Genomic DNA, 17643 nt, shown 5'->3' with positions numbered 1-17643 from the left:
CGGAGCCCTGGGGCTTCGCATACAAGCTCCAGGCTGGAGGGCTCCGCGTTGAGAAAGTGCTCAGCACGATCCGGCGTGGCGAGGGATACACCCACTCCATTAGGGAGACAGCCGAAGCCCTCCTGCATGCGCACGTCCCAGACGATCTCCTAGCTGAGGACACTCTTGACCAAAGCGAGGTCAGGCAAGGTGCACTTATCACACTGGACACGGTTGATGCTCCCCCCTTTCACGGAGGAGGAAGTAGACCGTGCTCTGCAGACCTTAAAGAACGGCAAGGCTCCTGGGCCCGACCTCATCGAGGTCAAAGTACTCAAGGAGGCCTTTTCCGTCATCCCAGTAGAAATTACGCGCCTCTTCAACGAGTGCCTTCGTTGGGGCGTCTTTCCCTCTACCTGGAAGGAGGGATCCCTCAGAATCCTCCTGAAGGGAGAGGACAAGGACGAGAAGGACCCGAAATCTTACCGTCTCATTTGCCTCCTCTCCGTGGTAGGGAAAGTTTTCGAGAAGCTCTTAAAGCTTCGACTAGACCACAGACGGTCATGGCGCCGGGGAAGCTCTCGGACCGGCAGTTCGGCTTCAGGGCCGGAAAGTCGACCAAGGGTGCTATTATCGAGCTGCGCCGGCTCATCGATGCCTCCGACAAGTGGTACGCGGTGGGTCTGTTCTTCTACATCTACGGTGCATTCGATAACGTCTGGTAGCCCTTAGTTCTTTCCACACTTAAATCACGCGGCTGCCCAAGGAACGTGTTCGTAGTGGCCAAGAGCTACTTCGACGCCCGGAGGGTTAAGCTCGCGTGGGGTCGGTGCGAGGCCAGCAAGGTGGCGAGAAAAGTGTGCCCCCAGGGCTCTGTACTCGGACCCGCATGCTGGAACCACGTTTTCGACGAGTTGCTTAGGCTCCTGCAGTCCCTGCGTGGGGACAACTGTATCGTATACGCGCACCACCTCTTGGCCGGCCTGTGTGCCGATACGCGAAGGGAGCTCGAGGCTCTCGGTCAACATGCCGCGGACTCTGTCCAGAATTGGTGTAGGTCGGCCAAGCTCCAAATTTCGGAGCGCAAAACGGAGACCATCATCCTCAGGTGCGACTCCGTTAGGAGGGCCCCAAGAGGCAGTCGGGGAGGAGCTGGATCCGACCGAAAGAGGAGAACCGCCGGCGCGGCCAAGGCGGACCTTTCGCGAAGACCCCCACCATTAAGCCGTGCGCGTCGAACGTTAGGTTCAACAGTAGGGTGAGGTACCTGAGGCATGGGGAAGGCAACTTCCCACTGCCAGTTCCTCAGCGAGAAGGTCGGCTCGCTTTTCACTAACTTAGGTGAGCTCACGGGGGCCGTGTGGGGTCTGAGATGGGGGGCGTACTCGGTCGTGTACTAGGGCCTCTTCGCCCCGATCGTGGCATACGCCGCGGCTGGGTGGGCGGACGTTTGCACGGAGGGCGACCTGCGCACCCTTCGGGCTCTGCAGCGCCAGTCGTTGATCCCGGTGGTGCGCTCCTATCGCACCACCTCAAGGGACGCGCTGTGCGTGATAGCGGGAGTTACCCCCATGGAGATCCTCCTCAAGGAGAGGGCGGCACTCTTCCACCACCGACCGGAAGTGGTCGTCACGTTCAGCGAAACGGTCGCGCAGCCAGGGGACCGGAAAGCCGTCACCAAACTTAAGGCTGCTTCAGTTAGTTTATGGCAAGCTCAGTGGAACACATCCACCAAGGGACGCGTCACATACGCGTTTTTCCCGGACGTGGAGACCAGGCTCCGGGCTCGATGGGTCGCGCCCTCCTATTATATGACGCAGCTCCTCACCGGACCCGGTGCTTTCCGCGCAGGCCCCGGTGGGCGACTGCGTTTGCGGGCAGGCCGATGACGTCGGGCACGTCCTGCTCCGCTGTCCGCGATTCGCTCCGCAGAGGGAAGCGCTCTCGGAGCTCGTCGGTATGGCCCGAGGCGGCGCGCCTCTTGGTCGCGACGCCGGAGGCCTGTGACCTGCTCGTCGACTTCACTAAAGAAGTCCTTTGACTAAATGACGACGAGGCCTTTCATGGCACCGGATCGTCCAGCCCGTCGGGACGTCGGTTCCTACGGGTGCGGGTCCGCGCGCCCGCAACCTTCGCGGACCACTCGCGGTCCCAGGCAGTTAAGAGGACCCGGCGCGGTCCCAGCAATATTGCGCGCACCCGGGCGTCGCCTACTTCGGGCCGGGCCCGGGGCCATGCATACATCGCGCAGGCGCTCGAGATCGGAGCGCCGAGGGTGTACCTTATCGTGGCTCCCCGTGGGACGTCCGCGAACGACTCGGGGGACTCGTCCCCAGGAACAGATGCGGTCACGGCGAAACCACCCCTGTCCGCGCGCTCGCGGGTGCGCGTGTGATTTTTCCAGATCCGTTCCCGGAAGCGGCGGCCTCTGGATGGTGGGGGGAGCACCAGGCCGTTTACGGCAGTGCTTATGCCCTACGGGCGAGGTAGCGCACGCTCGGTGCGGGTTTTAAACCCCGTGTCGGGTAGGTAGAACGAATGTCTCCCCCCTCACACCTATCCCCTCACCAGTCGAGGAATCAGTGCTCTGGAGGTGGTTCTGACCCACCTCGCCGAAGGAGTAGACTCGCCCTACGATCGACGGCCTTCATGAAAGCAAGGCTTGTTCGGCCGAGCGACCGAGCCGATTGATGGGTGGAGGGGAACCCCCCCCCTCCCGCCCTTCTAGGCGAATAATGGGCCGAAGAGGTGTGCTGGGTACGGCCCGCCGCAGCGGACTTTCCCCTCAAACCCCAGGATCTCGATCTCCGACGACATGGGTGGCCCCACGCGGCAAACGTGTAGGAGGGGTGCACAGTCCCCCCCGGGTTGCTGTACCGTGCCTGAAAACTAAAGGGGTGGTTATTATAACGAGGGGCGGGGGAAGTAGGGGATAGGCGAGGGTGCGTTGGGGTTGCAAAAGATAACATGAGCGTGAGAAATGGAGGGGGGGGGTGTTTCTTGAGTGAGTTCTGGTGTTTGGCCAGGCCGATCCAAGTCCAGCAGGGGTCGGGCCTGCCCGTCGCGGGGGGGGGGGGTGCACGTGGGGTTGGGGTGTAACCGGTCAGCTGGCCCCGAGCGTCGGAGGTTAAGGCCAACCGATTCCCTGCAACGAGGTAGTCGTTTTCCGTGAGGCAGCGCAGGTTCTTGACCGGAGCCTCAGCTATCGGACTTCTATTGATTCGCAATAAAAACAATTAAATCTTCTTAAAGTATCACGGGATCTCCCGCGAAGGCACGAACTTCCTTTCCGTTTTATCGTCGCCATGTGTTTTGACCCAATAAACACCAAGGTATTATTTGATTATTTCGTCGACTGGTCCACCCTTCGGGCCGATCCGAAGTAAGAGAACCTTCCGGATGACTCTCTCGCTCGGGTTGAATTAACAACGCGATTCTCCAATAAACTCTTTATTCAGTATCAATTTGGACGCAATGGTCTTCACCAATTAAACTGTCGCACGGTACTCCGCGGACATTAATGAATGAACTTCAGCGGCGTCGAACATCGTGACGTTTCCCCACATACTGGTCACTAAACCCAAGCTTGTCGTATTTTGGACCATAATTATTAATTCAACTATTTACTCAACCTTTATTAACTGGATGTGCCGGGGCTTCCGACAGTGATCCCACTTATCTCTTCAACACAATAACTCCTTTTGCTTTATTATCTTTATGTCGGGACCTAAGACAGTGATCGTATCTTTAAATCTTTTAACACTTTGTCCCCCGTATTGAGTCCCGTAGACTCGATTCTCGGCGCTCGTAACGGCCCGGGGACCAATAGGCCACGCGACGCGGACGGCCGCTCTGGATGGCTACTGGTTGCGAATTGATGTGGATGGCTCCGGGCCCCCTTTATATACCCAGGCGACCTGTCAACTTTGATTGATGGCCTTGGCAGCAGCCAAACCGCTAATCGCACGGATTCCGCGATTAGCTCAAAGTTCGCCGCGTAACCTCCTAGTTTAATTCCCCTAGGGCAGAAGTTCGGGGAGGCTTTCGTTTAACAATGGTAACTTGTAAAATCCCCCCTCTCCTTTTACAATTTGCCTTATTATTCTTGAACGTAGATAGTTATATAAATTTTACAAACGGGGACCGATATGTCTACCCGTCGCGCAACGACGCACTATCCCGCATATTCGACTTCGACCGGGTTCTCGGTCAATTGGTAATAACAAATTCTCAATTTTGATCTTCACGTGATCGGCGACTAGGGCGTTCGTGTACATTCCTCAGTACGAATCTAGCCTTCAAATTGCAGCGTCGCCGGTCCATTAGTTAAGGATTTACAAAGTCATGAATCATTGACACCTGTCAACGATTTATGCTGTAACATATGGTATCGGAGGCGTTCGCTCGAGAAATCGGTTCTCCTCGCGACGCTGATACAGAATCCGAAAACAGAATCTTATTATCTCAACGCGTTTTCGAGAAAATCACATGTCTGGCTGCACTTGTTGCATGATCGAAGCTTCTCGATAACCTTGGGCGGCACCTGCCGGCCGTCCCCCTTCGGGCCCGACTGCAGCGGCACGTGTCGACCTGTCAGCGTTTGATTTATGGTTTCTGTAACTTCTTTATTAACAATCGTAGAACATTTAAATTGGTCGGGTTTTTTAGATCGTGGCTGTATTAGTCATCTCACTACTCGTGGACGCTGGCGGCGCATCCCCCGCTTTGTTATTAAATAAAAACAATATTATTCTGCTACAATTGCCGTAATCGCGATAGTCAAATACCCATCGATCGCTAATAAATTCTAGGGTTTTATTAGACACGAATACACGCTGCCTAACCCTTTAAATAACCATTATACAAGCGATTAATAATGGGTCATCGTCATGTACCCATCGATACGCAATTCCGTAGTGCGAGAGCTAAGAGGTTCGGGAATTTTCCGCTCGCGACAGCATCTCCCAGACGCGGCACCTCGCGGCTATGCGCATCGGTGCCGTAGCGCTCTTTCTGTTTGGGAGGTTCGCCGCTAGATGGCGTTAGTATCGCTCCCGCTTGCGAGAGACCGCGGCGTATTCGTGCACATCGGTTCGGGCCTTATAAATCTCCTCGGCGCCGCGTGGTTTCGCGCCACGCAGGGTCGGCTTCCCTTCCCCCGTCGGCTCGTCCCATGTATTGAGGCGTGCCGCCTCGGTTAATCGAGCGAATGGGCCCCAACCTCCGGGCCGTGACTCACGGCGGCCGGCTAGGCCCACTCTCGTTAATCGGCCGCTAGTGAATGGCGCCGGGGCCACGTGGTGGGCTCCCCGGCGCGCGGCTTACTACTCTTACTACGCTCGGACTCTAACCGCTTCTCGCGGCTCTATCTGCGGATTAACATTTCGTTTAATTAATACGATAATTGGTGCGACGCGCTCCCAGCGGATTACGTGTCCGACACTTTAACTCGGATCTATCTAATAATGCGCGCGTTCCCAGCGGTCTACGCGTATGATCCTATTATTAATGATTCCTCTATGCGACGCGCCCCTAACGGAATCGACGTCTAATACTCGCGTTCAATTTCGCGGTTAACGCGCGGGTGATTCGCGTTCAGTAGTATTGGAACCACTATGCTACTACTAAACAAATGACTATACTAAACAAATGACGTCACCGGCGCCGAGTCAGCCTGTGACGTCACGTTACGTCACGTGCCCCCACTCTTCTCATTTACCATAGTGCCAAGAGTGGTGGGGGTACGCTAGAGTGCGAGACGCGAAAGATAATAAATGTGTATTTATTAATTTTTATATATATTTTTTTTGTTTGGGAAATTCTATTAAAAAGTATAAATATTTTTATTTATGAAATCCATGGAGATGAAGCGCTGCATCAAGTGCAATTCGGTAACGGCGGCGACGAGGAGGATCCGGCCATGCCCGGGCTGATTCCCGCCGGAGAAGAAGAATGGGCTCGTAAACCAGCACGGCGATGGCAGTGTCATTCAGCCGTCAGCCGACGTTAGCGGAGATCTACAACAAGAATCCAAAAACGAAAATTAACATATGAACACGCACGCACGCACGCACGCACGCACGCAAAAGCAAATTAAAATAGGTGCATGCACGCGCTAAGAAACGCACATGCACACATGCAATTACCGATTCAAGCCTGCGGGTGTGGCTGCGTCAGCTGACGGCGGAGTACCTCGGCATCGTAAACGACGGCGTTGATCATCACTCAGACACTGCCATCGCCGAGCACAATGGTAAAGACCCCATTGCTGTCGTCGGCCATGTTTAAGAGTCTTAGCCGAATCTCGATGAGATCCTCATCCGAGAAGTCCAGCCAACTCATCGGCACCCAGGCAGCCGGTGTCAGGGGCCACCTTCTCACGCCGCCCGGGAAGTCGCGGATCTCAAATACCTCCCGCTGTCCTTCTTCTCCGGCGGGAATCAGCCCGGGCATGGCCGGATCCTCCTCGCCGCCGCCGTTCCCGAATTGCACTTGATGCGGCGCTTCATCCCCGATATTTTCATCACGGCGGTGAGCACTGCCCGAATCGCGAGGTGCCACCCCGTACGTTATCAGATTCTAAAAAAATCCGTAATGCAATCCCGCGCATGCACGCACAACACAGACATTTGAAGAGGTGTGAAAGACAGCCAGATCAGTCAGCAAATTTCTTAATGTCCCCCATATTCGTGGAAGGAGATGTATAATGCGGAATAAGATTATACAGGTTTGGGAAATATAGCGATTAACACCCTGAGCCATCTTCTGCTAATATTTTGGAGAACCTATGGCGAATTTTTTTGTTTCGTTTAAGAACAAAAACCGAGGTAAGCCAAGTACCGGCGATGAAAAGGTAATCCCCAAAGCGCGAATCAAAGGAACAGCCGTTCTAAGTTTCGGTAACCTGCGATACGACGGAGACCGATATCACCTACGCGACGATAAGAATCGAAGCTAAGGTCCTTATCGGATGTATGAGGTTACATAGCGTTATACCATCTTTGAATGTAGAGCGTCAGCAAAAAAAAAATACATAGCGAGAATTCTTTGCTTGCGGAATTGCTCTAAACAATATAGAAGACGCAAACGTTGATTGACTCGAAGCAGTATAGTCTCGATCGACATTTTAAACCAGAGCAGCCATTGCCCTGAGTCTCGCTTGCCTGCGGTAAGGTGAATCCGATAAGAATCGACGCTATCGGTCCTTGTCCGAGGTGTGGAGTTACATAGCGCTCTGCCGCCTTCGAATGTACACTAGCGAGCATGAATACCTCCAATGGTGCATCAGCGGCGCTGTACTCTCCAAGGACGGCATTCATGTTCACCGCTGTACAATGCCGACTGATTTAATTGGAGAGACAGTCGCGCTCTGAGATTCGGCCTCGTGTTCCGAGGAACCGCGAATTGTATTTTTTTTCCATCAGGAGAAATCATTTTGAGGAAACATCTATGATGGATAACGAAATAAAACTGTAACGATCGTCGCTAGATCGTGAATTGCGATGCTTTCGTTTTTTTTGTTTAAATATGTAGCGAGATGGCCGCGCGTGTGAGCGTGCAGCCATTCCGGTAGAGTTACTGACACCAAACCTCGCAAACTCATATGAAGATCATTCCAACAATATAGAAAACGCAAACGTTGATGCGTCCTGAATCATCTTTCTAAGGTTGTTATACAACGTCTTATGCTCGAAAAGTTACTTCGGTCGTCGCTCGTACCTCGGTAACATCGAGTTAATTAAGCGCGTTTGAGATTTTGGTTCCCTCTCACTCTTACGAGTATTTTATCGGTGAGAGTACAACCACGCATTGTTCGGTTCCGAGTACAATCACGCATCGTGCGGTTTACTCGTACTGTCCTAAAAAGAAAAATTTAAATGGAGGGCAAACAGGTGCTCATGCGTTTCATTTTTGCTCTATTGAATTTGGCTGCTCCTTTAAGCACCCACTTGCAGCGCATATGCAATGAGCATTGGCGTCGGAATCTGAGGTCCGTCGGTGTTTCGGCGTTACAAAGGAAATTGCGATACGTGTTGCGACACTGCGGCATGAGAACCATCGTTCGCGCGTGTCAACGCGGGGTGTTTTCGGGAAGTGCCGATTTGCTGGAAACGCTCACGCTCCTTCTTCAAGAACGGGGCCTGCTCGATACGGTGCGCCCTCGAACTCAGAACCTGCGACTATTTTCAAAGAACGGTGACGACGCCGAGCTATCCGCACCCGGTCCACCTGGTATCGCCGACGGAGAAGCGGTCAACAACGGAGACGATATTCCCGATATCCCGGATGACGCGTACTCAGTAATCGTCAGCTCCCTCGATAGCGCGATTTTCACGGATGGAGGAGAGGATGGTTTTCAGACGTTTTCAAAGAATGACGGCAGCGGTTATGAGCTAATCGCTTCTGGAGCGGGATCGACCGGTTTCGCAGACGAGGAGGTAGCGGACATCGTAAACAATATTTCCGATATCCCGGATTTCGCGTACGGATTGATCGTCAGCTCTCCCGATAGCGACGTTTGCACCGATGGCGAGGAAAATGCGGCGGTATTGGTCGAGCGTGGATCCGACGAACCGGGTCCATCGAGCGAGAGATTCGTCGTTCACCGCGCCGTTGACGGCGACGAGGACGACGAGGACGACGAGGACGACGAGAGAGAGAGGAGAGAGAGAGAGAGCACGATGGCCTTTCTACACGTGCATTCGCACGAGTGCTTGAGATCCGAACTTAGCCTCTTCTCGTTACCACCGACGCAAACGACGATCGAGAATTCGCAATGGGTACACTACAAACCCATTTCCTCGTTGAGCGATGACTCACCCATCGAATTCGTCGTGACAGGACACGGCGATGGATACCTCGATCTCGCTCACACGATGCTCAGTGCTCGCGTTGCGCTACAACCCGTAAATTCCGATATCGAGGTCAAAACTCTCAAAAATGTGGAAAACGTCCGCCCTATCAACAATCTTCTGCACTCTATGTTCAACCAGGTGGATGTATTCTTCAATCAGAAACTCGTGTCACCGCCTAATAACGCCTACGCGTACAGAGCGTACATCGAGACCCTCTTGAATTACGGATCGGATGCTACAAAATCGCATCTTACGAGCTCGCTGTGGTACGGCGATACAGCCGGTAAGATGAACTGCGTAGACTGCGATAACGAGGGTCTCAAACGACGCTGCGCTTTGGCCGGCGTTGGGAAGCCTATCGATCTTATCGGATATCTACACTGCGATATCTTCAATCAAGATCGATTTTTGCTAAACGGTGTAGAGATACGATTGCGTCTAGTGCGCAGCCGCGACTCGTTTTGTCTCATGGACTCGACGGACTCGTTTAAAGTACACATCCTAGAGGCGACTCTGCTCGTGCGCCGAGTAAACGTAAACCCCGGAATACTGTTGTCTCACGAGCGCGCGCTGGCTAAAACCATGGCGAAGTACCCGCTCACGCGTGTAGAGGTGAAGGTCATGTCGATGCACGCCGGTTTGCACGGCGAGACACTGGACAACGCGATTTTCGGCCAATTGCCGAAACGAATCATTCTCGGTTTCGTGGATAACAGAGCCTTCAATGGCGATCGCAAACTCAATCCTTTCAATTTTGCGCACTACGATATCAATTATCTGTCTCTGTATGTGGACGGTATTCAAGTACCGTCGAAACCTCTACAGCCGGATTTCACCAAGAATCGTTTATACGTGGACGCGTACCACACGCTGTTTTCTGGTACCGGCACGCATTTTCTCGATCAAGGTAATTGCATCGACCGGGAAAAATATCCCGATGGCTATTGCCTCTTTGCCTTTGATCTCACACCCGATCTCTCGGCCAATGAGAACTCTCATTGGAATCTCATCAGACACGGCAGCGTAAGAATCGAGGTGCGATTCGAGAACGCTCTGTCGTCGACGGTAAATTGCACCATTTATGCTGAGTACGAGAATGTTCTGGAGATAGACGCATCGCGCCACGTCCTGGTAGATTTCAACGGCTAAGCATAGTGAGAGAGAGAGAGAGAGAGGTGGGGAAGACAGCGCATTTTTTCATAAAATTTACGCGGACATCGCAGTGTGTGGTCGCGCTCAGTCTCTCGAGCGACTTTGTTAACCATGGACCTAGTAATCGACATCCAAGGTTTCCTCGACATCGAGGAACTCTTCATCCCGAAGGAGGTAGCCGTGGTCGCTGTGCATAGCGAGTTTATCGCGCATTGGATCGTTGCACCGCCCTACCCCTTCAACGATCTACTGCCTCACTCTCGCTCGCAAAACAATTGGCTGAGCAGGCATCATCATGGAACAGAGTGGTTCGACGAGGATATATCGGCCAAAAAGTTGTACGAAAATCTGCAGGCCATCACCCACCATACCGGCCGAATATTCGCGCGTGGGCGCGAGAAGGCTAATCTCCTGCGCAACATTATGAACCGGGAGATCGTCAATCTGGAGGAGTCGGAGGAGTGCCCCTCATTCAAAAATCTTCCTCAAGTCGGCGATCAGTGCGTATACCACGGTGTACGCAAAGCAAACAAATATTTTTCGTATTCGCTAAATAACGCGAAGCGTATACGCGAATGGTTGGTTCGTCAGAGGGATCCTCAGCAAACGGACTGTCATCCGAGTTGCGCCGTTTGCAGCTCCACCTCCTCCACCACGGTGTCGGCGGATACCGTCCTCCTCCAGGAGTACGAGCGGAAACCTACCGAGCTAGGTAACGAAGGGGTGGACGAGCCAGACGGCGACGGTGTCTGCGCCACTTCGTGAGCAACGAGGGCTCGTTATTATTATTGTTATTAAATTGAACGGAGGTACAAGTACGAACTTCATTCGGGAACAATCCGCCCGGCGGTCAACAGCGGTCAAACGAAAAAAACGATTTCGCTGCGTACGCCCCATCCATGAACAGCGTGGAGATTCGCGAGGCATTGAGTGGACTACCCTCCTGGACTATCGGCGTGTATCCGGCCGACGAGATACCGAAGGTATGGTCCAAACCGGCATTTCTCGTGGTCAACACCGATGATCACACGAAACCCGGAACCCACTAGATCACCATGCACGTCGGCAGAGATGGGCGAGGATACTACTTCGACAGCTACGGACTGCCGCCTATCGTACCCCAACACTTGGAAATACTCCGAAGAAATTCCCGATATTTCGATTTCAACAATAAGTTGCTTCAGAGCGAGACTTCCGACATTTGCGGGCAATTCTGCGTGGCATTTCTGCATCTCATGTCTAGCGGTTGTAGCCTACATCGATTTCAGCGTTTATTCACGCGGGATACTGTAAATAACGATAAGATAGCTTGCGAATATTATGCCGCGTACGTAGCTAGTCGAAAGGAGCGAAATAGTGTTTATGTTAATTGCGTTAGTCATCATCAATGTAGTCAGGGCTGCTGTTCTAAACGCAAACGATGGCAGTAAATAAATAAATGTATTCCTGAAGTACCTCCGTTTATTCTAAATAAAATTGAAAAATGTATGTATAGTCATAATCTGCTGTTAATTATTAAAAAAAGGAATCCAACCTCTGTCGTTCCCGAATGCACTTCTCAACTGCGCCGGAACGTCCACGAGCGTATCCTCGCGCATGGAACGTGCCGTCAACGCGATTTTTTTTTTTTGGCTTTGCGCGCGTCACCGATGATAGTCAACCGAAACCGTAAGTATCGGTTAATCGCCGCTGCATCGAATCATCCGAAGAAGAAGAAAGACGGATACCGAGCTCTTGTCCTTGGAAGTTTGTCTCCACAACTTTGCAATTTCGTTGAAACCCTACCGCTGAATCGCCAGTTTTTAAATTCAACGTCGTTCTCGAGACGACTGGGGGTAAGCTGACACCTCGCGAGAAGGTAATTTTTGAATTCATCCATTCCGCGTGTGCAATCTCCATGACAACGGACTTTGGACGAATAGCATAAATCGACGCGCAAGCAGTATTCTACGGATACTATAAATACCGAGAAAGCACCCCGCGTTCCTCATTATTCGACAGTTAGACGTCGGATTAAACGGTGGAAAGTAAGCAAGCGACGATGACGACGATGACCACGATGAGTCATTCATCTCGAGATGAGTACGTGCTGTCGAGCTTTTACGTCTTGAATTTTTCGTACTCCAAATTCATACGAGTCGGACTGCGGCGGACTACCCTGGACAAGAATGGAAAGGACGTCTTCGTGGCGACGGTTCGGCGGAGAAATTCCAGCGGCCTACACGGAGTGACTTTCGGCATCGAGGAGTGGCGACGACTATTGGAGGAGAGCTTTGAGAAAATTACCGCGTACCTGGATTTCGACGACTACCAATCGCTCGAGCAGCCGATGCTCACGGAAAAGCATACGACGCTGCTGACCGTCTGTATGGGCGGTAAAGTTGTCATCTTCGATAAACGAGTGTCGAAGGATGCATCGGCGGAGCATGGAGCTAGCAACGCTGGTGAATCGCCGAAGAAAAAACGCAAACACTACGAATCTACCGTCATTCTGAAGAAACCTACATTCGACGGATTAAAGAGCCTTCGGTTTACCGTGGATCTTCGACTCCGTTGCCTCGAACAGCTCGTCGATGCCGCCAATGTGTGTTGGACCGTAATGCGAGGTAACTCCGGCCAAGGGCGCGAACAACTTCGAGACATCGTCATCGGGGCCGAGGAACTCAAGAAACACAAGGTGTTGGAACATCCGTTCTTCGTCGAGACTGTTTTCGAGGAACTGTATACCCTTATATAAATATTTGTCATTTAGTTGAAAAAAAAATGAATATCAATTTAATTATTATTAATATGATTTCTTTCATTTAACCTTAATAAACCTGGGCGTGGCGCATTATAGGGCAGCATACTCGACACCAGATGTTGTAGCGTAAGACATGAGACATTTAATTCAAATCATCGGGCGAGTGGGCCATCTTTCCATTCAGGTGAAAAGACGCTCGCGTAGCCCTCCTACCTCGTAATGGCCGCTCTCGCTAGCGGTGATATGAGGAGCCTTAAATCGCCCTTCGAATCTCTCATTCAGGCGTAACACGCTCGCGTACGACTGACCCTCCTACTTTGTAATGGCCGTTCTTACTACGGAGGAATTTCATTCAGGTGATAAGACGCTCGCGTACGCTCACCCCTCCTATTTCGTAATGGCCGCCCTCGCTATCGGCAGCGCCCGTGCCTCTTTGGCATGGCCGCTCTCGCTATCAGCGATACGCGGGGCCCTGTACATGCCTCTCTCTGTCTCTCTCTCTCTCTCTCCAGCGAGACTCTCTCTCACTCTTTCGCGTCTCGCGCTCTAGCGTACCCCCACCACTCTTGGCACTATGGTAAATGAGAGGAGTGGGGTATGTGACGTAACGCGATGTCACTGGCATACACCCGTCTCTCTCGGGAGATAGTCTTTCTCTCTCTTACTCGCAGCTCGCGCTCTAGCATACCCCCTCTACCGACCTATACATCCCTCTCTCTCGGAAGATCGTCTCTCTCTCTCACTTGCGGCCCGCGCTCTAGCGTACCCCCTCTACTGCCCTATACATCCCTCTCTCTCGGGAGATCATCGTTCTCTCTCTCTCTCGCATTCGCGACTCGCGCTCTAGCGTACCCCCACCACTCTTGGCACTATGGTAAATGAGAGGAGTGGGGGTACGTGACGTCACAGGCTGACTCGGCGCTGGTGACGTCATTTGTTTAGTCTACCCATAGTCGTTCCAATACTACTATCGAAACTTCGAGTGGAGCTCCTGGTCTCCGGTACTCCGTTCCTAGCGAGTCAGAAACCGAGACCGCCGGACTCCCTGCCAAGGACCACTATCCTGCGAGCTGCAGTAGCGCGCCATCCGGTACTCCAGCGATCCCACCACCGAGTCAGGACCAGACGGCGGCACTGCGACTTCCGTTGGGCGGGAGGCTTCTAGAAGACCTCCAACCCTAGGGCACGTCACGGGACGAAGGTGTTCACGCACAGTCATCCGACTGGGTCGATCAAAAGAGACTGTCACCGATTACGGCCGCTGAACAAGCCAGGTAGAGGATCCTTCGCAAGTTCGACTCATCCTCATTTTCAGTCTAGTTTATTTATTAACCCTTCATCTCCGACCATAACCGAATTCTAACCATTATCGCGATTTCCATGCCTTGCTCTGGTTAACCGAATAGATTAAGAATCCATCGATTTCCATTAAACAGCTAAGCTCGAATCTCAGCACCGCGAAACAGAACCACGCGTAGACCGCCATTAAAACAGTAAGAAATTCCCGTATCAGCACTCCGGCGTCCTGTAACCTGCCGCCGCTAAAAGCGCGCTATCGCGACACCTGAACCGCCGCGTCGCGGAAGTATACTAACCTAGAGAAATTAGGTCAAGGCACCTCGGGTGCTCCAGTTTGTAGTTCAGATCTCACGTACGAATAAAAGCAAATCTTAATACACTAGCCACATAGCCATTCGTCCGCACCCCTTTTTATTCCTCACTCCCCTAGATCCCACAAGAGGAATTGATCTAGCCGCTCGGATCAATCTCCTCACAAACTTAAAATAATTGTTACGCGCAAGATATGGGTAATATCCATCTGAATTACCCCGGCCTCGCATCCGCTTGGCCGCCCCGTAACAATATATTGTTAATAAAAGTAATAATTGTATATTATTGTTCAAGTTTCGTAACAAGTATTGAAAATTCATTTTCCACAGATGATTGTGTTGAAGGATCAACGTTCGTAAACCGAAAAATAGACAAACAGTGCATTTATTAATTAAGCTTATTTAAGCAATTTTCAATTATTAACTGCTGAGCAACAATGGTAACTTCGTTGTCCACTGATACTGGTGGATGTTGTGAAAATGACCCTGATTACATTTATACAAATTTTATGCAAGTAATTGTTTGTAAAATTGGTTAATAACTACAGATTGTTGACTGATTTTTTTCTACTCGATCGAAAAGCCCTTTTCGCTTATAAATGTTTGAAATTTAATTAGATAAATTAATAATAAAATGCTGTTGATCCAAGCCATTTTAATTCATTTGTTTGTTGTAACAAATGTACTTAATTTTTAAACGTTTTCATTTTCACTACAGAATATTGTTACATAGTTTCGATACTGGTTCATCGTTGTAGTCGTAGTCTTCGTGAGTGCCGAACGACGTCAGTCAATACTTTAATATTTTGGATTGAACACAAATATTTTATGATAAATAGTTGTCATCTAATGTGAAAAAAAGTTCCTTATTTTGTTTGTCAAATAAGAAAAATTAACAATTTGTTTTCAAAAACAAGAACCTTAGTCGCGTGTGAAATTGTAATACCTTTCATTAAAAAAACATTCGAATCGGTTAAATATTGCAATCTGAAAATCAATTTGTCCACGGGCATTGTCTTTGCTCCACTATAGGTCTGTAAAACGTTCTTTCGTAGCGACATAAACTTTTGTTCAATCAATGCCATTGAATTGAACAAAAAAGGAATATTTTACAATTACAATGTTAGTAAAATTGAAAATTACTCAGGCCGAAAATATTATGTATACATGTAATTGTGTAGTTTCAATAAAAATATCGATCGGCACATACCCACATTTATTAGTTCAGTCATTGCAGTGGCCGAAACATCGTCGAAAATACTCAGTGTTCGCGAAATCGTAGATGGAATGTTGCTGTCGTGATATGTTTGTACGACATTGTCCACCTACAAAAATATTGTTATACGTTTTACTTATTTCGTGTCATTTTTGCAGTCTTCATTACACAGAAGCATGCGCCGCTGCATAACGGAACTTTGTTTAAAGTCATTTCATACTTCTGCATGAGTGAATACGTAATCGTATAAATTAAAAGTTAATGAAAAGCAGTATGAAATCCTTATCATGTACATAGCCCTAAAAATTCTGCCAGGACTTCATTAGAATTCAGTCCATCGGATTATGTGCAGCTCTAAAAAAAGAAAGAGACACTACCGCCACTACGAGTTATACTATCGGTAACGTCTAGGGTAATTCGTTACCATATAAGTGTGGCGGCGTTACCGACGGCATATCTCAGTACCCGCAGTCTATGCAGATGGCGCTAAAACTATTAGGGCCCCTGTTTTATCGACACCGCCCAAGACCCAGGGGCCGATTCGGAGTTGCTTATCGCCTTTCACATCACCTTAAGGCAAGGCCCCCGGACCCCCACCCTTCTCGCGCACCCAGCACCGCGGGACCCAGACCCCAACGGACTAGCCGCCGGTAAACCGTGCCCGCACCAGCGGGGGCCCGCGGGAAGGAAGGGGGAAGGGCGCCGCGGTGTCTATGTATAGTGGGAATGTGTATGAATGTTGCGTGAATGGTTGCGCGGACGTGCGCATGTGCGCGCGCACGCGCGTGTGCGTAAGTGTGTATGCTCGCTCTTAGTCTGGCTGGATTCCGTGTCTGCTCGGCATGGTAGTACCTGCCACGGGGCTAGCCCCCCGACGGTATAGCCACGGGAATCATCGGAGCATGCAAGCCCCCCGCCATGACAAGGTGGCGAGCACGGGGGGGAGTAGATAGGGACATTAATTCTACCTACCCGGCACGGGACAGAACCCGCACCGAGCGTGCGCTTCCTTGCCCATAAGGCGTAAGCGCAGCCGTTAACGGGTTGGTGATCCCACCACCATCCAGCGGCCACCGCTTCCGGGAACGGATCTGGGAAAATCACACGCGCAAACGCGAGCGCGCGGGTAGGGGTGGTTTCGTCGCGACCACGGGGTACCACGAGGAGGTACAACACCGGCTCTCCGATCTTGAGCGCCTTCGCGAGGTATGCGCGGACCCGGGCCCGGCTCGAAAGTAGGCGGGGCCCGGGGGCGCGCATTATCGTTGGGACTGCGCCGTTTCCATCCTAACCGCCCGGGACCGCGGGTGGTCCGCGAAGGTTGCGGGCCCGCGGCCACTCACCCGCCGGGTCCGGCGTCCCGACGTGCTGGACGGCCCGGTGCCATGAAAGGCCAAATCGTCCTTTAGCCAAAGGACTTCTTTAGCGAAGTCGGCGAGTAGGGCAAAGGCCTCCGGCGTCGCGACCAAGAAGCGCGCCGTCTCGAGCCAGCCCTCCCCACAGACGTGCTCCGAGAGCGCTTCCCTCTACGGAGCGAATCGCGGGCAGTGCAGCAGGACGTCCTCGACGTCGTCGACCCCCCCCCCCCCCCCGTTACGCATTCGAGGTCTTTTTTTCGCTCGGTCAGACTTTTCTCAAACTCTCCGTCGCTTTTCTCTCCCCGCCTTTCCCCCCCCCCCCCCCCGCAATCTCAGTTACCGACCGGAGAAAGACCGAGCGCCCCGAGGCGTGCCCGGAAAGCGCCGTGTCCGGCGAGGAGCAGCGTCACGTAGTAGGAGGGCGCGACGCATCGAGCCCGGACCTGGTCTCCGCGTCCGAGAAAAACGAGTGCGTGACGCGGCCCTTGGTGGATGAGTTCCACTGGACCTGCCACAATCTGACTGAAGCAGCCTTTTTAGTTTAGGGACGGCTTTCCGGTCCCCTGGCTGCACGACCATTTCACCGTGCCCGGCGACCTCTTCCGATCGGTGGTGGAAGAGCGCCGCCCTCTCCTTGAGAAGGATCTCTATGGGGATAGCCCCCGCGGCCACGCACAGCGCGTCCCTTGAGGCGGTGTGATAGGAGCGCACAACGGGGATCAACGCCTGG

General features: G+C 51.9%; 1 protein-coding gene across 1 annotated transcript; it reads left to right on the top strand.

Moving 5' to 3' along the window:
• The first annotated feature begins 8660 nt into the window (after positions 1 to 8660).
• LOC105702467 (uncharacterized protein F54H12.2-like) lies at positions 8661 to 9983 on the top strand. The gene has a single exon (XM_012430055.1). It carries the CDS (start codon positions 8661 to 8663, stop codon positions 9981 to 9983), a length of 1323 nt encoding a protein of 440 aa, XP_012285478.1.
• Positions 9984 to 17643: the final 7660 nt, after the last annotated feature.

This window comes from Orussus abietinus, unplaced genomic scaffold (assembly GCF_000612105.2).
Source record: "Orussus abietinus isolate OABI.00-Male unplaced genomic scaffold, Oabi_2.0 scaffold519, whole genome shotgun sequence".
NCBI lineage: Eukaryota > Metazoa > Arthropoda > Insecta > Hymenoptera > Orussidae > Orussus > Orussus abietinus.
The sequence above is the reverse complement of the archived record's forward strand: the minus strand, read 5'-3'. Positions and strand labels throughout refer to the sequence as shown.